This window comes from Limanda limanda, chromosome 7 (assembly GCF_963576545.1).
Source record: "Limanda limanda chromosome 7, fLimLim1.1, whole genome shotgun sequence".
Classification (NCBI taxonomy): domain Eukaryota; kingdom Metazoa; phylum Chordata; class Actinopteri; order Pleuronectiformes; family Pleuronectidae; genus Limanda; species Limanda limanda.
Window position 1 is genome coordinate 5530249 of NC_083642.1, and position 26103 is coordinate 5556351.

Sequence of the window (26103 nt, forward strand, 5' to 3'; positions counted from 1 at the left end):
TCCATTACAGAGCTGATTTGTGAATCACGGCTGATCTGGGACCTGAGAGCTAAACAGTCCGTCCATTAAGCGCCACGAGGCAAAAACCAAGCAGGCTCCTGGTCTGTGTGCAGCATTAATCAATGAGCTGCCCACTCACCAGTCCTCCGAGCTGCAATATACCTGCGCTCGCTACGCCTCTCCTCTCAATCGTCCCCTCAAGGTTATCCTGCCGATTGCCTGCTTGCAAAGGTGGGAGCTGTTTACTGAGGCCGACGGCTGGTCCGGAGCCAGAGGAGCACTCAGGACAATCTTCTGTTGCTTTTGTCACGACTTGTGTGAGGGGGAAGTATCGAGAAGTCTCCAGTGCAACGAAGACGCAAAACCCTGCATGTTTGATTTAAAAGCTGCAGGTGGGATTCTGTGCAAAATATACTTCGAGGATAATATATGTGGTGGAAGAAATATATAGTTTACTGGTGATAGTAGGGGAAAAGGGAATAATGGCGAGATGGGGTGATAAGGCGTAAACATCTGCAAGGGGAAGATAAAGTAAAGAGAAATCAGGCAGTGAGGGAAACAAGGGGAAGACAGGGGGCTGCTCTGATATGATGGGATGTTTCTCATATTGTGGAAAACAGGCGGCGAAACCGTAACCTCTAGACGGAGCGTTTATCCCCACTCCAGGCTCAGCCATCCAGGCGAAGGCGAGTTTACATCCACAGCGGTCGGCGAACATCCGATCCGCCCCCATCGGCCACCTCATCTTTGGCGCGGCGCGGCCATCAATGATGGATGGAGCATGAATTAATCATGAGAGCAGGGACAAGGATACAAACACACACCGGAGGCCCCGGGAGGAGACCACGGTTCGCAGCAGCCTGCACACGTCAAGGTGCAGCGCAGGCTTCACTTAGCGTACAACCAACATTACATAACACAAAAGGCACCACAACAGACACAATGCACCTTTAACAAGCTTGAACTAAGACTAGATTACATTGCAATGTTTTGTTTTTTTGTGACACAAGAACCCGAATCACAGTGTTTGAGGTCAAAACTTAAAATAAACCTTAATATTCAGTCCCTCCATTCAAATCCTGATCAACAGGTAAACTTCCTTACAGCAGGGACACCACCACAAAGCTGTGAGGTGTCCGAGTGTGTAACCAGGCCGGGACAGCATCCTGGGGATTTAAGGATACGAGTCTTAATTGATTCAATTAGACTTGGACTCAGCTCAGTGCTGCAAGCTTGGACATGGACCCAGACTGAGCCCTGCAAGGCAGCCATTAACAAATCCCTGCTAAGTGTATACACAAAGTGCCACACTCAGCAGTGGCTCTATCAAATTCATCCACACACACACACACACACACACACACACACACACACACACACACACACACACACACACACACACACACACACACACACACACACACACACACACACACACACACACACACACACACACACACACACACACACAGACACAGACACAGACACAGACACACACAGACACACACACACACCCCCCCAGTGCCCAGCAGGACTGGTAGACTTTGTTTTGGCACAGCTCGGGAAATCAGGTAATGGCAAACATTGCAAATCCAATCAATAAGCCTCGAGCTGGAGTTAATACAAACACAGAGTTACATGGAGTTTCCATGTGCTTGTACATGTGAGGACTGTGTGAGTGCAAACAGGAAACATAATCGTGCTTTCAAAGAAGATTACAGGCCGGGTTCAGACAAAGGGCTGCGAGCCATTCATGGGTTATGTTGCGGTGTGAGAACATCTGGGCAGCGTGGGCCGGCGTGCTGAATCACAGTGTGAGAGCAGCAGGGGAACTGTATGTCTCCACATGAATGAATGAATGAATGAATGAATGAAGAGGAGGATGAGAGAGTTGAGACCGGCTGAAGCTGGAGATTAAAAGACTGACCAATGGACATGCTTCTAAATATAAATATGACCACACACACACAAACACACTGTGGTGTCTCAGCGATTTAAGGAGGCTTGTATTGATTTCCTGTAAACTTACTCTTACCTTAAACATGGTTACAACTTGCCAAACCCTCAACATTAACCCCTTAACCTACACCTAATCTATAGTTTAACCTTAAATCAAGTCATCGCCCTAAGCTTTCATGATTTACATGGCGGGGACTTGCTTTACGTCCCCATGAGGAAGACAAATCTCCATAATGTGACTGGGTGCATTGACTTACATTGATTTCCTGGAGGCTTAACCATAGTTCCCTCATGCCTAACCCGGATATTTACCCTTATCTAAACCTAAACCTTAAAACATGTCCAAAATGTAACAATTTAAATTGTGTGGATTTGCTTTTTGTAGGAAGACAAGTCCTGATAATAATGTTAATACTAGGCCACAGAGACATGCACACTTTCTCTAACACCAACCATATCTTAACCCAAACCTTAACTTTAACCTAACCCCTTAAAACATGTCTTCAACTTCAAATCTTAATGATTTGGGGCCTTGCTTAATATCAATATAAGAAGGATACATTCCATAGTGTAACCAACATGAGTAACACACCACAGACACACACCTGAGGGACTGAACCTCAAGTGTCCCCTCATTCAGTCATGGAACCAGTCACACCATCATCTCCCAGTATCATTGTAAACCCGACTCATGCAGATGGGTCTCTGTCTAACCCGGACATTTACCCTTATCTAAACCTGAACCTTAAAACATGTCCTAAATATAACAATTTAAATTGTGTGGATTTGCTTTTTGTAGGGAGACAAATCCTGATAATGTGACTGCAAATGACAAAAGTTAAACCAGGGCCACAGACACATGCAGACTTATTCTAACCCAAACCATATCTTAACCCAAACCTTAACTTTAACCCCTAAAACATGTCTTCAATTTTAAATCTGCTTAATAACAATATAAGGAGGATTAGTTCAGATAGTGTGACAGTGTAAACAACATGAGTAACACACCACAGACACACACCTGAGGGACTGAACCTCAAGTGTCCCCTCATCATCTCCCAGTGATTCTCCCAGTAACCCCCCCACTCATGCAGATGTGTCTCTGTCCCCCCGGACTCACCTGGTTTCCACATGCTTAACCCGGACATTTACCCTTATCTAAACCTGAACCTTAAAACATGTCCAAAATGTAACAATTTTAATTGTGTGGATTTGCTTTTTGTAACAAAAGACAAGAGACAAATCCTGATAATGTGACTGTAAATGACACAAGTTAAATCTGGGCCACAGACACATGCAGACTTATTCTAACCCAAACCTTAAATTTAACCCCTAAAACATGTCTTCAATTTTAAATCTGCTCAATATCAATATAAGGAGGATTAGTTCAGATAGTGTGACAGTGTAACCAACATGAGTAACACACCACAGACACACACCTGAGGGACTGAACCTCAAGTGTCCCCTCATTCAGTCATGGAACCAGTCACACCATCATCTCCCAGTAAACCCCCCACATACAGATGTGTCTCTGTCCCCCCGGACTCACCTGGTTTCACCGTCTTCAGGCGGATCGGCTCCCGGAAGTGCCGGACGACAGCCAGCGTGTCCCGGTGTGTGAGTCCGCTGACCGGGGTCCCGTTGACCTCCAGCAGCACGTCCCCGGTGACCGGACTCCTCCCGGAGAGACACACCAGCGCCTCCGCAGCGACGTGTCCGAGGTGCGGGAAGTGTCCCAGCTCCGCGCCGCCACGCACCTCCACCACGGAGACCAGCTCCCCGGAGCCCCCCCACGACACCGTGCACTCCTGCACTTTGCCGGACCAGTGCTTCTTCTTCTTCAGCGTCTTGGACATGGTTCCTTGTTGGATCCCGGGAGACAACAGCAACCTCCTCCTCTTCCCCGGAAAAGACGAGTCCCAGACCGGTCGTCCTGCGGATCGAGACCCGGTGTGTGGATCCTAGGGCGCAGTGACGCACGGGGAAATCAGCATGGCAGACCGGAGAAGTTGGCGTCGGGGTTGTGTGTTAGAATCCATAACCAGGAGGAAATATTATTATTATTGTGTTATTTCCCGGTTCGACCCCCCGTGGTGAAGACGCGTCCTCCCGGCGAGCATCACCTGTCCGCGGGGATGAGAGAGAGAGCTGCTGCGTCAGTGCTGCTCCGGTCCCTCAGCACCGCTGGGTTGTGTTGGGTTGTGTTGTGTTGTGTGTCCTCACAAACAACAACACCACCACCAGCTGCTGCAGCCTCCTCCTCCACCTCCTCCTATCAGACCTCCGTGTAGTGGAGCAGCCAGTGGATCCGGTGGGTCCCACTTCCAAACGGGTCCTGAGAAAAACCCCAGTAACTTCCAACAGCTGATGTTCACAAATAAACCCAGATGTGGTTGTGGAGTGTCGCTCCTCCTCCTGCTCCTCCTCCTGCTCCTCCTCCTGCTGCTCCTGCTCCAACCAGTGGTAACTTTACTCTGTGCACCTGTCCTCCTCCTCCTCCTCCTCCTCCTCCTCCTCCTCCTCCTCCTCCTCCTCCTCCTCCTCCTCCTCCTCCTCCTCCTACCAGAGGTAACTTTACTCTGTGCACCTGTCCTCCTCCTCCTCTTCTCCTGCCCTCCTCCTGCTCCTCCTTCTGCTCCTCCTCCTCCTCCTGCTCCTCCTCTCCTCCTGCTGCTCCTCCTACAAAAGGTAACTTTACTCTGTGCACCTGTCCTCCTCTTCCTCCTCCTCCTCCCCTCCTGCCCTCCTCCTGCTCCTCCTCCTCCGCGGTGACATCAGCGACTCTCAGCGCTTGGAAACGGGAAAACAAACCCGGCTCCTGGTCCCTGGTCCCCCGGCTCCTGGTTCTCCTGGTTCCTGGTTCTCCCGGTTCCTGGTTCTCCCGGCTCCTGGTTCTCCTGTTTCCCCGCCTCCTGGTTCCCTTCTCCCGCTGGAAACTACTCAACAACCCGCTACAGACCAGATCCGCTCGGGCATCTCTCCATAACTTTTTCAGATCTTTTTCCGTGTTGCTTCCCTGGCTGCAGGGTGTTCTGTCCAATCAGAGGCCGGGGGAGGGACCTTGCAGCCTGGCATTGAACCAATCAGGACGAGGGAGAGGCGGGGCTCCAGGGGATTGGGAAGCGCTGGATTCTGTTCCCACCACGGCGGCGTGTTTTAGGAAGGCGGAGCTTTCCCCGTGGGAAGTGTTCGTTGTTAATTGGGGAAAGTTTGAGTTTTGAGTCTGTTTGGTCTGTTAAAACTTTTTTTATTATATTTATTTTTTACCGTTAGTGCAACAGGCTGCAGGAGAACCCACGTGACTGTGGAGTTCTCCTCTCTGCTGATGCTGGACTGGATTTCTTGCACCATCCTGCCCCCTAGTGTTTGTAACACAGACTGACACTTTATTCCAAAACTTGTAAATGCACTGCATGTATTTTCTATTGTTATGTCTGTGAATCACCTTTTAAACTTCATAAATAAAGCTTGTTATTATTGTTTTTTTACTGTCTAAATAAATAAAGCTAAATCTCCCTTGTGGTCACATGTAGAACAGAGGTAAAAAATACAACAAGTTTATTTTCTTTATCTGTCACGTTTCACACAGTTGCAATAAAGTTTTCCTCACAAAAGACAAAGTGATGCAAAACGTGGTGTATTGTAATTTAAATACAATAATTTGCATGTACACACTTTACTTTTACACACATTTTATTGTTTGTTTTTATTGGTTTCACCTGTTTTTATTGGTTACCAGTGGAATGAAGAAGGAACCAATTAAATACCCCAGACAAGGGGGCGGATCCAGGAATAACTTTCTTTATGGTTTTATATGGAGTTTCATTCATGGATCTTGGAAAAATTAAGCAGGTATTTTTAAAGGGACTGATCCATAACTTTGTGCAATTTGGTGCAATTCTTGTTTGAATTTAAGGGAACTATTAGGCCTTAACTGGAGGTATTACAGTGTTTTTTACTTCTTTATTTCACTCTTACATTATATTTCTGTTGTCTTTGAGCCAAATGTCCAACTGAAGAGGCTGCAGGAGGTGTGAGCACTGCACCTGTTTCTGTTATCGCTCCTGTAGATTTGTTAATGATCAACCTTCAGTCAACATCTGAGGGCACCACAGCGGTCAGCGGCCTCAGACACAGACACAGCTGAGCTCCTTTTTATGAAAGCAGTTGATAACAGCTTTGTTGTCGTTCAAGCTCTCTGCTGCTGGTAATACTTTTATGATGCATCACAGGGTTGGAATTTCAAGTTCAATCCATCAGGAGGCCATTAGGTGTCAGGTAGGAAAACTTAAAGTCATCTGGAGCCATTACTCTTCGTGACATCATGGATTTTTCAGTTCTTGTTTAATCATTTCTTTCTGTCGACAGGGATAGCCCTTTGAATTCCTTCTGTTGATATGATCCAATATTTCTCTAACATGTGAGAAATGCCAGCTGCTCCTCATGGATGTAGACACATCGTGTGGCAACGACACCTCGCTCCCCATGTGCTGTGAGTTTCACGTGCTCCAAATAGGCAAAACGTCTGATCCAAATTCGGATTCCTCTCTTGTGGCTGCATTTGAGATGTCCCCCCTCATTTTTATCACACTGGTTGAAATTGAAACCTGCTCTGGAAAGTGCTGAACCTGCTCCTTCTCTCTCCGGTGGTGTAGCTGAGGAGTCGTCAGGTCCTCTTGCTGTGATCATCATCCCGTCTCTGTTGGCTCTCAGCACGGTTTTAGTGGTGATCCTGATTTTCTGAAGTCTGCACAAGAACAAGCAGAGAGGACAGAGCCCCTCAAATGGTATAAACCTCTTTGCCTCTTTGTAAAACACCAAGTTGTTCTAAATTAATGCCTAGGTCATATTTATCTAACTCCCCGACATTGACTTTGTGTTTTTTTACAGGCCTGCAGAGTGTCACTCTCAGTGAAGCTACTGTCTACGCTCCAAAGGTCCGGCAGGGTTTGTGTCCCTGGGAGATCCCTGAGGAGTGTGTCCTGGAGGGACTGGAGTTCTGGCAGACAGGACGCTATGGCCCCATTTGTAAAGCTCAGCTGAAGAGGAGAGACGGTCCCTCCTCGGCCGTGGTGGTGAAGTCTCTTCGGGGTAAATCCTGAACCTGGGTGAACAGAGTAAAACCTTTTTGTGTGAGGAAGTCGCTTGTGTTGTGGTGATCCTGTAATTCTGTTATTCGTTTAGAGGTCCAGTATGTATGATTTAGATGAAAGGGATGTTTTTTGTTATAAATTGAATATGAAATAATCCTAGTGATGTTTTAAGTAGTGTGTAATCATCTAACTTGTTGTTTCTTCACCCTAGAATGGTTCTTTTATATTTAAATACTTTATATTTACCTCGGGAGCAGGTCCTCTGTACGGAGGCCACCATGTTTTTTAAAGTAGCCCAGACTTGACAAAGTTTGAAAACTGAAGGCTACCACAGGTTATCTGTCATGTTTGGAAGGGGGGTGAGGTGAGGGGTATTCAGCTGCAAAATGCAACCTCACCACTAGATATCACTAAATTATACACTCTGAACCTTTAACTCCATCCAGACGGGCCCAACAACCCTGAGGCGAAGGAGTTTGTGAAGTGGCTCCTGTTCCAGGCCACAGTGTGTAAACATGACAATGTGGTGCGGATGCTGTTCTGTCAGACCAGGCGTCTGCCCATGTATCTGCTCTTAGACGGCTGCAGCCCAGGGAACCTCCTTCTCTTCCTCTGGACGCTCAGAAATGTAACAGCACTACACAAGCGTTTAGGACATTACCTTGAATTTAAATTAGATTAAACGTGCAAATGATAAGTAATGTTTCTCCCCTCTAGAAGAACTCAGAAATGGCAGATCCATTGCAGAACTTCTCCGAGAGGTCTGTGTTTCTGGTGGCAAAGCAGGTTGCAGCTGGCTTGGTGAGTCACTTTGTGCAGACCAATTATTTCCCCAAAACAATTTGACTATATACAATTTGCTCAATTTAGAAGCCGTGCTCTGCTGAAGATGTCACTCTGTGCCGGCGCAGGTCTCGATGCGCTTATCGTCTTTCCCCATCTGGGAAACTGTTGTCAATCTTGAATTTTTAATGAATCCATGACCCAGAGATTGATGTGTTTGTCCACAATTGATTCCTCTCTCAGGATTACCTGATGTCAGAGCACAGGCTGGTGCATGGTGATGTGGCAGCCAGGAACATCTTAATTGGCCCAGGCCTCTCCGCCCGGGTGTCTGGACTGGGTGTAGCGTTTGAAGGTCGCAAAATGGATTCAGCATTCCGGCCGAGGGCAGCAGAGGTGCCTCTGAAATGGCAGGCTCCTGAGAGGATTACAACGCAGCTCAGCATCGACAGGAGTGACGTGTAAGTTCTGGCGAAGAAAACAAAACTCGAAAAAGTCATAGAATGCAGAATTAGTTTATATTCTCTTTTCCCTGCAGGTGGTCATTTGGGATTCTACTGTATGAGCTGGTGACTTTAGGTAAAGCACCATGTCCTATTATCTGTCAACTTATTATCTTATTCTTTTTTATGCCTTTTCAGATGAGTGTATTTTAAAGTCACATCTTCTTGGTTCTATCTCAGGCTCTCCTCCCTACCCCGAGCTGGAGCCTCAGTCTGTGCTTCCAAAGCTGCAGGCGTCCTATCGAATGAAGAGGCCTGAGAATTGTGGAGGACCTTTGTAAGTAAAATACTGAAAGCATAAAGTGATCACGGATCCCAAATCTATCACGGTCTGTGCCAAAATTTGTAACCGTACAGCAGCTCGAAAAAGCCAATGAAACCACATCAACTATCAGTCCCCTAAATATGCCTTTCATCAAGATCCAAAAATCATTCTCTGGCACATTGGTGAAGACAGGCCACACTTTACAGAAAATTAATGTCTGTATGCACCAAGATGTCAGACCATCCCTTATTCTTGTAGGTATGATCTGATGAAGTACTGCTGGATGTGGAGCTTCAAAGACCGACCTGCGTTCTCCGCCATCATCAAGCTGCTGGAGTCTTCGCTGCTCTTTGCAGACGTCAAACCTCTTCATGTTCCTGAGGTCATAGATGTATTCGACTATAACAGAAAGGCAGGACTATCCACATAGGTTTTTTTTAACTCAGGATGCAGCATAGACTTGAAATAAAGATGGACCAACATGTCCCAGATATGCACCATCTTGTGGCATCATTTGGAGCCAGAGTCCTCGTCCATTGGTCATCGTGTTGAGCTGCAGTATCCAGGTCCCATCGATACACATGCTCGAGCAATCCTGAGCCATTATCATTGTTAATCAGGATGTTTCACACTGTTTTATAGCATCAAATAACCATATTTTAGTTTTTTATTACTCACCGTGAATGTAGCCAGCTCCAGGGGGCAATAGAGACGACGGCTTCACTTCTGGGGAGTTGTCATGTCATCCATCTATAACCTTTGCCCTCGAGTATTATGTCTTCCATTGAATTTAAACCCTCCAGCGCATGAAGAATAATTTATTGAAATAAAAACACTGAAAACGGGTTATTTCAATTTCCCCTTTATTGTCAAAAAAAGTACAGACTTGAAAGCACAGATCATTCATCGAGATCTCTTTTCTTTCTTTTCATCATCATCATCATTTAATCAAAGTACAGGCTTTGTATCTCTTATGCTCTCGGCATGCATACATCACCGTGACTTTACAGTTTGAAAACCAAAACACCCACACAGGAAAGCTGAATGCACTAGTGAATGAACTAGAGTAGATTTTAATTTCAGTCTGTGTATGCACCGTCATCATGAACTAAGCCAGGGTCGGTTTGAACCCACATCTGAATCAGAGGTTGTGACCTTTTGTATTGATGTTTTTTTAAATCTAGGTCTTGATTCAGGATATTTTCCTCCCTCTGTTCATTTCTCCTCTCAGAAGAGTCTGGAGTTTATACAAGTTACATATCAATAAAATCACAAGAAATAAAATTGTGAATGATGTCCTTCCCTTTATTCTGACAGCTGTGAGTAGGTGTAGTTTGAATACGGGGGGGTTGAGAACATCAGGCTTTTCATCAGGCTTCTGAAAGAATCCATATAAAACTATGTAATCTCCCCCATTTGTCGCACACATGTTCAGGGAAGCAGAAATACACCGATCGTGAGGCACGTGCCAAAAAGTTGTCCTCGCTTAAAAAAAGGACTGAGTTCTGGACGAGTTAAAGAGAATCACTTCTCCTTTCCTCGCCTGATCTCTGTGGATTTTTTAAAGTTTCAGTCCAGCTGCACTGTTCACACAGACTGTCATGCAACAACATTTTATAATTTGTAATCCGTAACCACTAGGTGGCAGGAAAGGCAGGATTTACAGTCCTTGTGTTGTTGCTCTTTAAAGGTTGGTTGTGTAGAGTCTAGTGACATCTGGTGGTGAAGTTGCACGTTGCAGGGTAAAAGAAACAACAATTAGTACAATTTAGATGAAACACTAGTGAAAACATCACTAGGATAATTTCTGCCAATAGTTCCTTTTCTATATCACACTGGATCTTTAATCTCGTGTGGATGAAAACCTCTGCAGCCGTGTTAGTTATGGTTTTCAGTGTCGACTCCTGATGTATTTCCGACTCCACCTTAATTAATAATTTCCTAACGCTGCAGGTGTTGTTCACTCAGTTGTCAAACACCTGTGATGCAGCCGTGGTCAGAGAGGTAATATACAGGCGGGTGGGGGGTAATGGTGATCCAGTGTGGATTCGATATATAACTGCATTGCCTCTTCAAACAGGCAAACTCATGCAAAACACTGAAATCTAACACACAATGTCCTGGACAGACTCACAACTTGGAAGAAAAAACAAGAACGGAATTAACAAAAGCACAAGGGCTGGAGTCCAGAAATAACAGAAGAGTGGATTCTCTCACCATGGTCCAAAGACCGTAATCTTAGGTTAGCGTGTATGAAGGTGTGTGATACGAGTTTTAACGACACACCTTGAGCTGAATACCGTTAAAAGCAAATTGACCCCAACCCTGATACAAACATTGACAGATGTTACAGATGCTGTGCGCGTGTGTTCATTACTGTGTTATAGATAAGAGGGGCATGGAGTTTTGAATCTCAACAAAAATCCTGCAGAGAAATAAGACTCTTGGATTAAAAGGTCTTATCTCCATAGAGCAGCACATGGACAGTTAATTCCTAACTCTACGCTCAACACCGTGGAAATCGTATTAGTGGTTGTGAAGCCTCGTGTGGCTGCAAAACTAAATATGAGGCAAAAATGTTGGAGAAAAGTATTGCAATCATTTCCTTTGAAAATATACCCATTGAGGAAAGATTGGATTAACACTGAAGAAGGGAGATTACACAACCTGATGAAAATTCTGATTTTGGAACAGGCAACCCCCCCTCAGCTTCAGTGACACTGCAACAAAGACATAAAACATGTGTATGAAGGTTAAATTCTTAGAAGTGACTTAAAAATGTCCTTCCCTCCTGTCCCTCATCACAACTCCCTGTCATCCAGGTTCTGTCTCATCAAAATAAAGGTCAAATAGAGCAAGTGTTAGCCTGCATGAGCATGTTCAGCTTGAATCCTCCAGGGCAGTGGGGAGCAGCAACATTCTGGGACAACTAAATTCGCCCAGATCGGCCGGAGGTAAACCTACTGCGAGTTTTGGACAAGACCAGAACCCGTTTCCCTACACTTTAGTGCTCCAAAGGGAAGTCGGGAACAAAACGTAGGAGAAACACCAGAGCAGGTAGTACACGCACATGGGGGGGGATGACGAGAAGAACAACATGATGACTCCTGAGAACCGAAAAAAAAAAAAAAGAAAGTAAAAGTTAATTGGGATCAATCATATCATCAGTTATTATGAAATTATTTGAATGTTTTGTAAATAAGCAGATTAAACCACGTGGTTTAAGATATTTATTATCAGCTGTATAATCAATTCCTTCCACTTCAAAACCATTTTGACTAATTTCTTAGCTTTTTAAACAATGTAAAGTGTCTTTGACCACTTAGGTGCTATATACACACCATGTATTTACTATTATTATTATTATTATTAATAATAATAATATATCTATAAATAAAGAAAACATAAGAATAACCCAGGGCCTGTGGTCATGATAATCCGCTATTTGCATATTGGTGCACAGTGGTGCTTTGGGCTAAATGCTAATATCAGCATGCTAATATGTTCACAGTGATATTAACCACCACAAGCTGGTGTTTATCAAATTTATCGTCTTACTTTAACCTTCTAATCAACTAACTGACATAAGATAATTAGACCAAAATGATAAGTTCAGCTGAGGCCGATGAATCTTCCACATATTTGATACCAGAGTCAAAAACTTACCTGAAAACGACGCTAGAGGACAATTTATGTCAACTCATTTTGTGTAGTGAACACAAATGACTAGTTTTTCAAATACTTGCTGAGAGAGTTTAGTCTGGCCCAAAACCAGTTAAAAAATATTTTAATTCACTCATTATGTCACTTTACTGTATCAGAGACAGTTATGAAAAATCCTATTCCCACAAAACCATCTACATACCTCCAAAGTAAACTACTTTTTTCCAGGCCTGCGACTCCAGCACTTTGTCATGGGGGTAGAAGTTCTGGTTGATCATGCAGAGGATCATGGCGACGACCACGATGCGCAGCACGGCCATGTTCCCCCCCGACAGCATCGTGGCACAGGACAGGATGGCTGAGGCATAAGTGCATGGCAGGCCGCGGTACATGAAGGGGATTCCTGAGATGGCAAACAGAAACAAATCCCCAGTAAATCCTTTAAATATTATAGACACAACGATCAAACTTTTTGATTAAAACTCTTGAAACGATATACTTTACGTAGCCTTGAAAATATAATATTTTGGAATTTACCGGTTGAGTAGAAACAGAGGCGGACGAACACCGACAGCACGTAGCACACGCACAGGATGTTGTCCATCAGGTCAGTCGTCCTCAGGAGCAGTGACGTGGCGATTCCGAAGGTCGTGAAGTCAGCAAAATCATCCAGCTTCGCACCTGAGCACGAAAAAACAACATTTAAATACACGTGTAGCTGCTTAAAGATTCTATTTAGAGAATAAAGACACTAGTCAGGTTTATCAGTCTGTGATTTATTGACTTTTCAAAGTTTAGATATTGTACAATGTAATCTCCTGTGTATAGACCCTGCTGATGTCACCATCACGTGACAGTGGCGTGGAGCATTTCCCTGCTAAAAAATCTCCAAGTGGAAATTACCGCGTCAGCCCGACCGCCAGTCATTCAGTAAACAACATTCTCCGCGGCCTTGTCTCTTTATCCCTCAGGAGCAGGGAGCATGTTTTCAGGATGATTCAGGCCACGGCTCAAACCAACGAGGTGGAATTCCACGAGCCGCAGGGGTCAACAATTTAAAAAATGTCAGATATGCCGAGAACTCAAAGCGACGGGGATAAAATAGACAATTGGAGCGTGATCCTGTGGAATTAGCCTGCTTAATCAGGAAGCGATTGTTCATGTGACAAAAACACATGGGGGGGGGGGCGCAACAACATCCACCTGCAAAGTCATGCAGAACAAAAACCTCGTGGGGACACAAAGCCCCTGAAATGTGCAGCCGACGATGAATTGTGATGCACCTGCGAGCTATTTTGGGAATTTGAGAAAAATGTGAAGCTGCAGCGGGAAGCAGCTATTTGTGTCCCGGTGACTATAGAACGAGAGCACAGCCGGTTTTAAACCTGCCTGTCAACCACTTTATTTGTTCTCATCGGAAAACAAGGTTACAAAGTGCGTCACAACTTACAGGGAAAAACATTAACGGGTAACAAATAGATGGGTTTAAATCCAATTCAGTTTTAAGCACCACATTATAACCTTTGTATAGTCGAGACCATAACATTTTTTGGGGATTGTTGTGTTCTCTTGTTCTGTGTTGATGCTCGTTCAGATTTAGTGTGACATTAAAAAACCCTGTGTTCATCCTACCCGGTTTATCTGCAGTGAATGTTTTTCATCCCATGAAACTGAATTCCCTTTATTACTCTACAAAGTAGTTTTGGTTTATTCATAAGTTTGAATGATTCACTGAACTATTTCTCACATTTCCAAAGCGTCGCAGCAACAAAACAAACATTGTGCTTTTGCATTGAAGACAAATGGCCAAAGAGGAGGAGGAGGAGGAGGAGGAGGAGGAGGAGGAGGAGGAGGAGGAGGAGGAGGAGGAGGAGGAGGAGGAGGAGGAGGAGGAGGAGGAGGAGGAGGAGGAGGAGGAGGAGGAGGAGGAGTCTATGAGTGTTGTTGCCTCACAGAGATCAGCGGCTGAGCTCTGTGTCTCAGTCCGATATGATGAAACAAAAATAATCTAATAATCTAAATGATCTGGCTTTGCTTTTGGCCCGTGGTTTAACCACCAGTTGCTGACCGCTGCCGTGGTTTATCAGAGGACGTAGAGGAGGACATGTTCTCAGAGTGAGGACACACTGCCCCCCCCTCTACAGAGCACTGGTTTATTTGTGTATTTGCATTTAGGTGGGGGATCTTATGCTGTTTACTTTCATACCTAAATCTTACTAGTGATACCAACTCTAGAAACTCCTCATGGGACACTGATTTACCAAGGCTTGAGTTACATGAAATAGAATATGCATCACTGTTCTCTTAGAGACTCCCAGAGTTTCCTTTCAAGGCTCTGCCCCCTTTTGTTGAGAGACTTAACGAGGCTAAATTAGAAAGTCCAGACAAAGCACTGTGCTGGAAGCTGTGCTGGAAGCTGTGCCAACGCTGCGGCTGGAGTTCTATTTCGGTGAGAGCTGTTGACCAAAACACTGCACTTACCCAGCGCCGAGCAGGCATCCAGTCGCCTGGCAACCGCTCCATCTGCATAATCCAGCAGGTAGCCAATCAGAACCAGCCAACACGCGGCATGATGGTGCCTGGACAAAGAGAGCGAGTGTTTGGTTTGAGAGAAACGCGTTTAAAATGGTAAAACGTCGACAGTGGAGTAGAATTGAAACTCATGCAAGTGGATAGTTTTCAACAATCTTATGAATAAGTAAAACAAAGTATTTCAGAGTCCAGGATTACAGATTTTTATACTTGCACTCGCCTGTACCTCTTTTATAACTTAGTTTGTGTTTCATCCAATAATTGTTGGTCCCTCTGCGTCACCACAAAGTTTATTTACTTAAATAATTAGTTTTACTTATCTTAATGAATCTATATCTCTAAAGGCACTGACAGAAGTACATCAAAATGTACTTTAACACAACATTCAATCATTGTTTTATTTGCCCACATCCATGAGTGTAGCCCATATATTCTTTATTGTTTCTGTTGAGCGACGCCATGTTCACTTACCCGTTGAGACTGCTGAGAATGGAGGCCATGCCCATGACCATGTTGGCGACAGACAGAGCGTTCGCTGCATTTTTACGGGCGAACTCCTTGATGTGGAGCCAGGCGGCCTGATCACTCAGAAAGAGCTTGTTGGTGCACTGGAAGAAACCTGAGACCACAGGATGAAAGTTGTCAGCAGCGGCCTGTGTAGGTTCAATAACCTCTGCTGTGGTCTAAGAGCTAAATCCCTGTCTGTGACTCCCTGACCTTCTGATGAGTGAGTCTGAATGGGAACAGTCTAGTGATTATATCCCATTTTGAGTCAGACTCCAGTTGAGGTGAGAGGAAAAATTCTGAAAGTAATCATAAAGATTTACCAGGATAATAATATCTTTCTAAATCATCTTTCATTATAACTAAATCATAACTAAGAAGCTGATTCCCCGTCTTATGTAGAAGAAGTATCACTTACCAAGACGTATGTTCAATGGATGGAGACCAACCTTACGATACATTCATCCTTTCTCAGATCACTAAAATAAATTTGTTACTACACATTCACTCAGCCTCCAGCATGCAACATTAAAGACAGCCTTCGCCTCATCAGTTTATGCATTATTATACATAACTATTAGAAATAATGGCCACACTCTCATGCATTAAACTTCAAATATGTAGATATTTGAAAGTAAATCTCTGAACACGATGCATGTCAAGTCTCAATCGGGATCTTATCAGGGGTCAAATACACACAAATACTGGTGTGAGGGAACAAGCTGTGAACACTGAGGGGACTAACACATACACCACTGGCTACAGTGAGCGTGAACTGGACCTACTGCAGTGACACATACCAGACGTGAGATCAATTAGCCCGTTAACTCTGATCAAGCCTAGTGACCTGAGACGAGGACCGGCAGCAGCACTCACAGCTATACTGGTCCCATCAATACCACTGCAGCCCCGGGCTTTAATGGGGACTGCTGTGTAAAGAGAAGTCTGGAACCTCACCTGGTTTCAATGTCATTTTTGTTGGGGAATGTCAGGGGCGTTCAAAGTTACATTCGTCAAAAGAAATCATTTAGCAGGCCATATGTTTTCTTTAAAGGCTTCAGTGTGTAGAATTTAGGGACATCTAGTGGTGAAGTTGAAGGTTGCAGCTGAATCCCCTTCCAGACATGAGAGAGAACTTGTGGTAGCCTTCAGTTGTTATAAAAACTCTAAAAAGGTTTAGTTTTTCCAGTTTGGGCTACTGTAAAAAAAAAAACATGTCCGCCTCCGTAGAGAGGACCTACTCCCGATTTAAAAATTAAATATTTAAATAGAAAGTATTTAATATTCATCTCCTTGGGTAAAGAAAACTACAGTTTGCAGAATTTAGATGAGACGCACTTGTAAAAACATCACTAGGTTTATTTTAAAATTAAATTTTTGTCAATGGATCCTTTTCACCTAAATCTTACACACTGGACCTTTAAGTGGAATTTGTTATAAAGTTATAATTCAAACTTTAAAAAAGGATACATTGACTACGTGAGTCAGCAAGATGGAATGACTGCTGCCGCACTCCATAAAAAAAAAAAAAAAAATCGGCCTCCTCCCCCACGATGCTGTGATGTTTTCTAAGTGACGACAGGGAAACCTTTGTTCCGCCCCCGGGGGGTCATGTGAGCTTTTTGATTTTCTCTCAAGTCATAGTACTGTCCAAGACATTTTATGCACAATGACCTGGAAACTTTGACATTTTGTGTCTTAAACCTTGCGGAATAGCAACCCCTTCAAGTGTTTTTTCACCCTGAACTTCCTGTGATTCCAAAGCCAGGCGAGTTCAAGGGACTCTTCATCTGAAAGAAAACAGCGTATGAGACACAGCAGAAAGCAAACAATAACTCACACTTTGACTTGACAGCATGCCTTAAAAAATAAAAAATCTACTTTTAACAACAAGTTACAACCTTGTATTTTGAATATTCTCAAATCAGACAACAACAGTTAATTGTATGATACCATTAGAGCCTCACACGTGTGAAGATCCAGGCTCTGTGGTTACTGAGCGTGCTGTCAAGTTTTTACTCTGACCACTTTACAAACTGTCTTGGTCACTAATAAAAAACAAAAGAGGAAAACAGCCAGAGACAAACATACTTTTTTATTTCAATTTCTAAGCAGGTCTCTATTTCTGGATGGCTGCCTGATGAGTGCAATGCATGCTGGGAAAGCCCTTGCTATGCAACACCATGGCTATGTTACCTGGTAACGACTAAACAAAAGAAATCCACAAGTGGTAAAATCCAAAGTGAACTTACAACACAGTTTAAACTACTTGTTTAAATGTGAAGTTAAGTAGTTTTCAGTTAATGACATTTAGTAAAATAAAAAGGACAATGACATTTCAATTAATTACAAATACTGCACATCAGTCATGGGAGAATAAATCCCGTCTATTCTAAAATGTGGTTTCTATACATCAATCATTTATTCCTCTTCATTCACTCCATGCGTCATTATAACTGCCTCAGCAACATTTTTCCTGCCCTAATTTATTTCCGAGTAAACCTCGTCTTTAATCTCTGGCGCCCGTGCCTGCGTAGGTAGGTGTGTACAGTAATCCAGATTAAAGATGAGATTGACACACTGGTACCTACCAGAAGGGGGAGTCAGGAGGATCATGATTGTCTCTGGTTCACAGCTGCAAGATTAAAGAGATAAACACAACTTAAAATCACATTCAACTGTGGAGATGAACACACGTTATTAAAATAATCATCTTCATAAACTTGTTAGTTTTGGCAGCGTTTTGTCTCCACAAATAAATCAAAAAAATTGCTGGTTTCAGGTTTTCTATTTAAATGATAATTCAAATGGAATTTAAATAATCAGATTTTTCCATTGGTGGTTTTAAATCTCTAATATTTGCTGAAGCCTTGTTTTTTTTAGCTCCTGTATTGTGTAATACACAGTCTGACTAAATAAAGATAATTTCCAAGTAGCCCATCTGATTTTAATCTATATTGTGTGTTTAACCCTCTGTCTCATTGTGTTGCAACATTTTGGCAAATTAGTCATTGTTGTTCTTCAGCCCTTGAAACCAGTTGCTGTTTGAAAACCACCACTGGGGGCAGGAGAGGCTTAGACAGTTTATCACAAAGAAACAGAGGGGGGGGGGGAGCACATCATCTGACATATCAACACTGATATACTTCAAATATTCACCTCAGTTTCTTCGCATTTAGCAAATTTTCCTGATATTTAAGTCATATATAAGTTGAATGTAAGATGTTATATCAATATGAAAACATTAATTTTTTAATCTAAATATAAATGTTAAATTTATATATAAATATTAGATAGATATGTTAATGTTAAAAATAAATGTCATTGCCAAATGTAAAGCTACATATTTAAGAAATTATCCCACGTCCCATGAGGGGGTGTGAGGGCACATAGCCCCGCCCACACTACAGGGCGTGAATTGGTCGTGTTCCAGTTTAACACACCCCTATATACACGCACGCTCACGCACAAAACAAAACAAAACACTGTCACGCCCCCTCCGCAAACACAATCTCACAACCACACTCACAATCACACACAACCACACACTCACACGCACACACGCACACACTCAGGTCCTCTGAGGACACATGGGTTTCGTTATTGGTGCTGCGTTCAAGTGCAGTCGAAAAACCCAGACACTGCTCAGAGGACAACCAGGCCAAAGTGTCAAGGTTTCCACAGTTTGTCGATTTACCAAAACAAACCAGGCAGTTTACATCTAACATGGACATGTAGCTCTAACATCCAACATTTAAATGTGGATCTAACATCTATATTTAACACGTATATTTCACATTTGACATTTAGATTCGGAAAAGCAGGGCTTCTCCCTGGTCTAAAAAGGCAACATCAGTCACCTGATCCTCGCTTCTCTAAATTGGCTGCTTTACGGTTATAGAATTGATTTTAAGATTTTGCGGATCACTTCTAAAGCGTCTGGCCGCGAACTACGTCACAGAATTGTTGTGACCTCGTGTGCCTCCTTCCTGTTCACGCGTCGCAGGCTGAAAACTCACAGTTTGACTCGTTTACTTCTTCTATATTGTTCATTTTACTGATGATAAGTGTTCAAGTTTGTATTTACTCCTCTGGCAGTGATGTCAAAGCCCGTTGTGACCTCTGTTTTTAACAAAGGGCTATATAAATAAATAAAGTTTATTACCTAGATTTAACATTTACATTTAGATACAACATGTACATGTATATTGAACATCTATATTTAGACATAACATTCATAATTACCATTTATATTAAATATTTACATTTAACATTTATGATAGGCACATAGATTGAACATTCAACTGATACATTGTATATCAAATTGAAGACATTTGCTTATACATGTCTTAAACGTGTCCTAAATTAGCTGAATGTGATCGTTTGAGCTGAATATTGGAAATATATCATCAGAAAACTGGTGAATGAGTTTTTGCACATCACACCCCTCATGCGCATAGGTCTGCCCGAATGGCGCAGCTGCGTCACAGGCACATAACGCGACAAATAAGACAAAGCTGAAGATTCTCAGATCTGAGACAAACAGAATCATCTCCGCCTCACTCAAGGCTTCAGGATCTTACCTGGGAAGGAACTCCACAGATTTCCGAGTCTCCACAAAAAGGATGGAGATGTGCAGACAGAATTTCAAAAAAAGAGAAAAAACGCCTCTCTCGTGTCTGTGCCTGTCTTTTGTCTAGTCTGGACCGTAACTCGGATGTTGTGTTGTGTTGTGTTGTGTTGTGTGTCTGCAGCGAGGTCTTCACAGCGTCAGGATCATGTAAATAACAAGTGAGCGTTTACCTGTCGACTCCTCAGCAGCTTTATTCAGCGCGTCCTTTTAAAGACCAAGGGTAAATCCGTTGGAATATTCCACCGGATGTGACGCTCGCGTTGTCCGTGGTGCTGCTGGTTGGGGGCGTTTTATTTTATTTTATCCACCGCTTGGGTTGAGCACGAATTTCAAACAAAAGGGTCATGAGATTGAAATTATGTTTAATCAACGAAGCTGCAGTGAGGAGACGTTTGTTTTTTTTTAGATCATTCAATTTGTGCTATCTGTGTTTTTCCTGTTCTATAATAAAAGCTGCAGAGTTTTATCAATGATTAATCCAGGGGTTAAAACAACAGGATGTCTGCCAATTTCACAACGTGCATTTAGCAGAACAGACCGTGCAGATAAGATGTGCATTCAGTTTATTGTGTTAATTCAAGTTGGTTGTGATTCTGTTATCTTTTGCGACAGATGGAATTTGTATGATGGACATTTCAGCAGTCCCTGTTCGTGATTTAAGTTTAAGATTCACCTCAAGTAGAGAATTCATTTTTCAATGAGTAAATATAAAAGAAACATGTGGATTTACATTTGAATAGAAACGTAAAGATACGTGATCCATTAAATCCTAGGTGATATACCCGCCTGGGATTTGTGTTGTATGACTGAAGCTCAAATTTCATAATTTCTGTATAATACAAAGTTCAAATCTTTATTTTTTACTGGTATATGTTTTACTGTCACTGTATAGGCCTCCTGTCACAATCTGTAAAACATTCATACAGTAATTCAGATAATAAAATCTACTACAGATGTGTAAATCATCTCAATGCTATTAGGACTGCAGGTGTGGACTCAGAAAAGAACGCAGCTTGAGAGGTTTTTATTAAAATATGAAAAATGATTTCCAGGTTATATAAAAAACACTTCTACTCAGTCGAGTCTGGACCTGAAAAATGAACTTCCGTGTGCTATTTGCATGCAGTCACGTGAACTCTGAAATAACAAATACTTTGGAATGTTTTCTTTACCACAAGTTGATACCCTGCTACATGAGAATGTGTGTATTTGTTTAAAAAATTTGTAAAAGAAAAATATATCAGGAATCCTACAAGAAAGATGATTTGAAAATCTTCTATCTGTTACAAATCCGCCACCGACACTAAATCTAACATTGGACGTCCTCTATTCTGTGCAGAAGTTCATGGGGCAGGTGAGGCGGACTTTGTAGTCTTGACAACGTTTCCCATCAGGCTGCTCCGCGTTCACACAGGAAAAACCACGAGTGGCATCATACCTGCAGAAATACATGATATGTGAAGTGTTAAAGGGGCAGTTCACTGGTTCTACAGGTGAAGTTTATCTTACTGGTGGTGAGGAGAGCTGCCTGTGACCAGCTGGGACCTTTCTGAGGCTGGTGTGTGTTGGTTACATGTCTGGACTCTACTTTCATGACAGACACCGGGGAGTGGAGTTTGGATTAAGATTAAGATACGCATTGTGAATGCACAGACATGCACAAGCACACTCATGCAAGGAGGGAAATTTAACCTCTGCTTTTAACCCATCTGGTGCAGGACACACAGAGCAGTGGGCAGCCATGTACGGCGCCCAGGGAGCAGATGTTGGGGGAGCAATGTGCCTTGCTCAGGGGCACTAGACAGGGTAGGGAGAATCCTCTTGGATTTTTGGACAGATCAATCCAGGTTCGTCTTTTTGTTGTTTCTCCGTGGAGTCGAACCAGAGACGAACCAGAGACCTTTTGTGCCCATAGTCCAAGTTTCTGCCACTAGTCCACCGCCTCTACAGATCCAGTTATCATCCTCTCTGGATGATAACCAGACATGAGGGATTTCACGAAACACAAGAAAATACAGCTGCATTATGGGGATTGTCGCTTTCAGACTCGTTTAGATTAAAACTCAGGATGTCTCGGGTTCTGCAGGTCGTGGTTTGGATCGATCCTTTGTTAATAATGTATTTTTATCACGAGTCTGCCAGAAGCAGATTAGCTTAGTTTAGCCTAGCTTAGCATGATAACATAATAAGCTGCTGACCATTCAACTTCTTATCTAACTGTCAAGAAATCTAATAACTGTAAAATAACTAAGGGTTGTGATGCCATACTTTCTCCGGCAGCTATTTGTACATTTCAATGTGTAGAAAGACTGGCAGGTTGTAAATTATGTAATATAATGTGATGAAATTGAAAAGTGTGTCAATGTTTAAAGTATTTATACGTAAGAACATGTCTGACAGAGATGAAGGGAGCAGGTATTGTCAGTAATGGTAGAATGTGTGAGTAGACGTGTTGTGCATCAAGCAGTCTTGTTGTCATCATTGTCTCTCGTCAGTCCCGTAACTCACCCTTGAAGGACATCCCCCGTCTCGTGAGCAGGGACATCAGACAGCGTCATGGCTTCGATGGCCACCGGCTGGTTGCACACCTCACTCGGGTAAAGCATCTGCAGCTGGAGGAGAGTCTCATAGTCTCCTGTCCCTGTGGGACTGTCCACGTCGAACCAGCGAGTCCTGCAACCTGATCAACAACACACACACAAAGATATGGAGACTCCGATTCAGACCTATTGTGATATTTGTTCTTTTTGACTTGTATGATGCCAATGAGGCAGAACATCTTACGTTACTTCTCAGATCTGTGCATTGGGATATCAGTGTCTCACAGAAAGGTCAGATACGGATTCAGGGACTAAATACACGTCTCTGTTCATTGGCCTCTTAGGGCCTGAGGCATCCGTCTGTGAAGTGTTCTTATAAAATAAAGCTGCATTCACACAATCCTGTGCCTTTGTTAAAAAACAATCCTGTAAATTGTTATAATGAGAAACGTTTTTTCAAAGTTCCCAATGCAAAATAACAAGTTAGTATCTCAAAATAATAATTATTAACTCAAATAATGATTTACTATCTCAAAATATTGATGTACTTCCTCAAACATTAATGTTTTAACTCAAATAACGATTAACTACATCACATAATGACTTGGTATCTTATTTGTTTGACTTAACAGCAGGCGCATCTCTGCTTTAAATTAACAACTTAACACTTTATTGTGTTATTATTTTGTTGAACTGTTTTAATTTCTATTCTGTTTTCACTTGGTTCCTTTCATTTGAAACAAACATGAGAACTCACCCTGACAGAAGTCTGGAGGACAGGTCAGGACCACCTGATAATCCTCACATTGTTTACTCCTCTGTTTGTCGTTGATGCACACAAACCCAAACGTTACGTCATAGCTGAAATATGAAGAATGAAGGATTCCTCATGAGAAACCTGCTCCACAGAGTCACATCTGAACCTGTGTGTGTTTGTGTATGTGTGTGTGTGTGTGTGTTTGATATCACAACGTACGAGAGGAAGGTGTCTCCAGTGTAGTGGGCGGATATTCCTCTCGTGGTTTGGGCCTCGATGCTGATTGGGTTTTTACACACTTGACCGGGGAAGCTTTTCATCAGCTGAGGTAAAGACTCGACGTCCCCCTCGTCCGACGGGTCGTCACTGCTCAGCCAGCGGGTTCGACAGCGCTGGGACACTGAGCACAGGACACATGAACGCCCAGGGTCAGGGTGAGGTTACCGCTGCAGGGGGATCAGGTGACCACGGTTGTATTTTGTTTCAATAACCGGATTTAACGGTGGAATGTCGGGTCGTGAGTTGGGAGACTCACGGTGGAAAGGAACTTCTCCTCAGGGCTCAAACAGGCCAGAGATCATACAAATCATTTTCTGTGGTATTGTTATCAAATTTGAACTTGGGCTATAAGGCTTCATGCTGTGGTCCCATTGTGCTTTACAGCTCATAAGTCCCAGCTAGAGTCATCTGCAGGCAATTGTTAACCAAAAAATATTCAGGCGGAAGTAAAAAACCTGTTCCAACTGCTATTACTCATTGCCAGTAAGACTGAGAGTGATACTGACTAATTTACTTTGGCTGTTCCTCAGAAAGGCGTATAAAGCGAATTTCACCCCCCCTCTTAACAGGTTAATAATGTATTTATTTACGTGTTCATACCTTCACAGAACTCTTCCGGACACGTGAATCTGACCTTGTAATCTTCACAACCCCTGCTCCCCTGATCTGCAGTTACGCAGGCAAACCCATAGGTGGCGTCATAACTGCAGGAAAACAGAGAAGAAGGCAGTGGCAGATGAGAAAAGCATTGACCCCATCGGTCTTCAGGTATAAAACACAGTGGATGATGGTGTAAATCTCACTTTAAGAAGGTGTCAGACGTGTTGGAGGCCGGTTCTCCAGAGACGGTCTGGACCTCGATGGCGATTGGCTGCCGGCAGATTTCTCCGGGGTAGATTCTGAGAAGGTCACTGAGGACCTCGTAGTCTCCGTTTCCTGTTGGGTCGTCGTGGTCAAACCAGCGCGTCCTGCACTCTGTGACCAGGGAGGGATGGTGTTAGGATACAGATTTAAAAAATGGTCAAACGTTCCTACTTTTCCCCTAAAGAACATTTTAGATATCTGAAGTAACCTGAACAGAAGAGTCCGCTGCAGGTGAACTTGACCTTGTAATCCTCACACTGATTCCAGGTCTGTTCTGAGTTGAGGCACAAGAGACCCTGTGATGCACTGAAACTGCAAAACACAAGGATCACATTTGGATGTTAGATATAACCATAAAATCCACAGTCGTATCCAAACATCTGAGTCTGAGTGACGTACGGATTCAGGATTCTAACAGTGGGTGAAACGCTCCAGTCTCCAAAGATAAGGTCCCAATTTACAGCTAAACATTTAAACACATTAAATCAGCTTTATCCTCTTAATATCAGCCAATATCACCTCTTACTTCATAGTATAATTGTATATTAACACATTTCTAAATACGATGGTTAAAGCTGCTGTTTCTATTATTCATAAGGATCATGAACCTCCAGTCATAGCACTTCACTGTCGTCTTGTGTGTTTACATGTGGAAGTTGTTGCCCGTGTGTTGGGACTTGACCCCGGACACCGTCTCAGCCTCCATGTCCACTGGACCTGAGCAGATCCGGGTCCCGTGCCTCCTCCTCAGGTCGGCCAGGAGCTCCGAGTCCCCGTCTCTGGAAACGTGTCCTTCGTCAAACCAGGCTGTCTCACACGCTGTGGGGGGGGGGGGGGGGGGGGGGGGGGAGCTCAGGTGTGAACAACCTGTCACTCATTGTTTTGTCATTTGTTAAAACAACTAAAAGTGATGCAGGACTTACTTTCCAAAGCAGTGACAGGCAAGTGGAGGTCTGGAGGAAGAAAAAGGAACCGAGGGCTTAAAACTGATTTCATACATGAAATGATGAAATAATGAATTAACCGTTATTCTCTTTTTTTTACCTGATAGAAGAAGACACCAGATTGCAAAACCCTAAAGTAACACAATGCGACAGAAAACAATCAGACTACAAAGAATCCACCGTTATGAGATTAAACAAAGTGCACAAAAGGCAAATTACCTGTAGGACCAGCATGATGCTCTCTGGAGATCCTGAGAAGAGGAAGTGTGTTTTCAAGTGCTTCATATAAATCTGAAATCAATTTTAATTTTGCGTTTTTACTCACAGATATCGTCTCGTGTGACGAGAACCTGTCTGTGGAGGTGAGAAGCATGTGTGGGTTATACATGGGATCAACAGAGGCAGGTCCTACTCCTCCTCTTCATCACTTGTATGTTTAACGTCCCACCCATTGGGATCCTGAGTGTGTGTGTGTGTGTGTGTGTGTGGGTGTGTGTGTGTCCCTGCTCCTCCCATAGCACTCTGCCTCACCTATGATCCTCAGTAAACTGTAATGACGCTGTGAACGATCTCTGAATAATGAAATGTCGCTGTATTTCAGTGATTGATGCATTATTCAGACATCAAGCAGCAGGAGGTGAAATATGGAATAATTGAATCTTAATTGATTTAGAGGATGAAAAATTTAGTTTTCTGTTTATAAGTTTAATTTCCGTAACCTTTACTCAACTGTTCATTCCCTCGGCACCATTGTAAATGAGGGTGTTATCCCTCAATGTGTCTT

At 43.2% G+C, this 26103-nt stretch overlaps 4 protein-coding genes across 4 annotated transcripts in view; 1 reads left to right on the top strand and 3 right to left on the bottom strand.

Moving 5' to 3' along the window:
• The window catches only part of magi3a (membrane associated guanylate kinase, WW and PDZ domain containing 3a), a 109317-nt gene extending 104951 nt beyond the window's left edge, over positions 1-4366 (bottom strand). Inside the window, exon 1 of the mRNA XM_061074164.1 lies at positions 3509-4366. Within this exon, the coding sequence (XP_060930147.1) occupies positions 3509-3815 (307 nt within the window). The 5' untranslated portion in view covers positions 3816-4366. The remainder of the gene's footprint in view (positions 1-3508) is intronic.
• Positions 4367-6081: 1715 nt separating this feature from the next.
• Positions 6082-9894, top strand: si:ch73-206d17.1 (tyrosine-protein kinase STYK1). The gene is given in 10 exon segments (XM_061074473.1): positions 6082-6237; positions 6328-6451; positions 6615-6746; positions 6850-7050; positions 7499-7680; positions 7770-7853; positions 8079-8296; positions 8374-8414; positions 8519-8615; positions 8862-9894. Coding segments are annotated over 9 exon segments (1176 nt in total). The 5' UTR covers positions 6082-6237; positions 6328-6402; the 3' UTR covers positions 9034-9894.
• Positions 9450-20176, bottom strand: tmem269 (transmembrane protein 269). The gene is made up of 7 exons (XM_061074474.1): positions 19886-20176; positions 17894-17937; positions 15270-15417; positions 14748-14845; positions 12804-12947; positions 12469-12669; positions 9450-11710 (listed from the first exon to the last, which is right to left on the bottom strand). Exons 2-7 carry the CDS (start codon positions 17916-17918, stop codon positions 11601-11603), a joined length of 726 nt encoding a protein of 241 aa, XP_060930457.1. The 5' UTR covers positions 17919-17937; positions 19886-20176; the 3' UTR covers positions 9450-11600.
• A 2156-nt stretch (positions 20177-22332) lies between these two features.
• Positions 22333-25081, bottom strand: si:dkey-205h13.2 (uncharacterized). Its single transcript, XM_061074116.1, has 7 exons — positions 25023-25081; positions 24584-24687; positions 24315-24486; positions 24112-24215; positions 23452-23632; positions 23233-23336; positions 22333-22615 (listed from the first exon to the last, which is right to left on the bottom strand). Exons 1-7 carry the CDS (start codon positions 25079-25081, stop codon positions 22440-22442), a joined length of 900 nt encoding a protein of 299 aa, XP_060930099.1. The 3' UTR covers positions 22333-22439.
• Positions 25082-26103: the final 1022 nt, after the last annotated feature.

Coding starts and splice junctions, on each gene's coding strand:
- tmem269 (XM_061074474.1), bottom strand. CDS start 17,918: ATGATCCTCCTGACTCCCCCTTCTG. Junction 15,418..17,893: donor CCTCCTGACTCCCCCTTCTG/GTAGGTACCAGT, acceptor CTGTGGTCTCAG/GTTTCTTCCAGTGCACCAAC. Junction 12,670..12,803: donor CCTCTGTTTCTACTCAACCG/GTAAATTCCAAA, acceptor TTGCCATCTCAG/GAATCCCCTTCATGTACCGC.
- si:dkey-205h13.2 (XM_061074116.1), bottom strand. CDS start 25,081: ATGGAGGCTGAGACGGTGTCCGGGGTCAAGTCCCAACACACGGGCAAC. Junction 23,337..23,451: donor ACTGGAGACACCTTCCTCTC/GTACGTTGTGAT, acceptor TTCATATTTCAG/CTATGACGTAACGTTTGGGT. Junction 22,616..23,232: donor TCCTCCAGACTTCTGTCAGG/GTGAGTTCTCAT, acceptor GTTGTTGATCAG/GTTGCAGGACTCGCTGGTTC.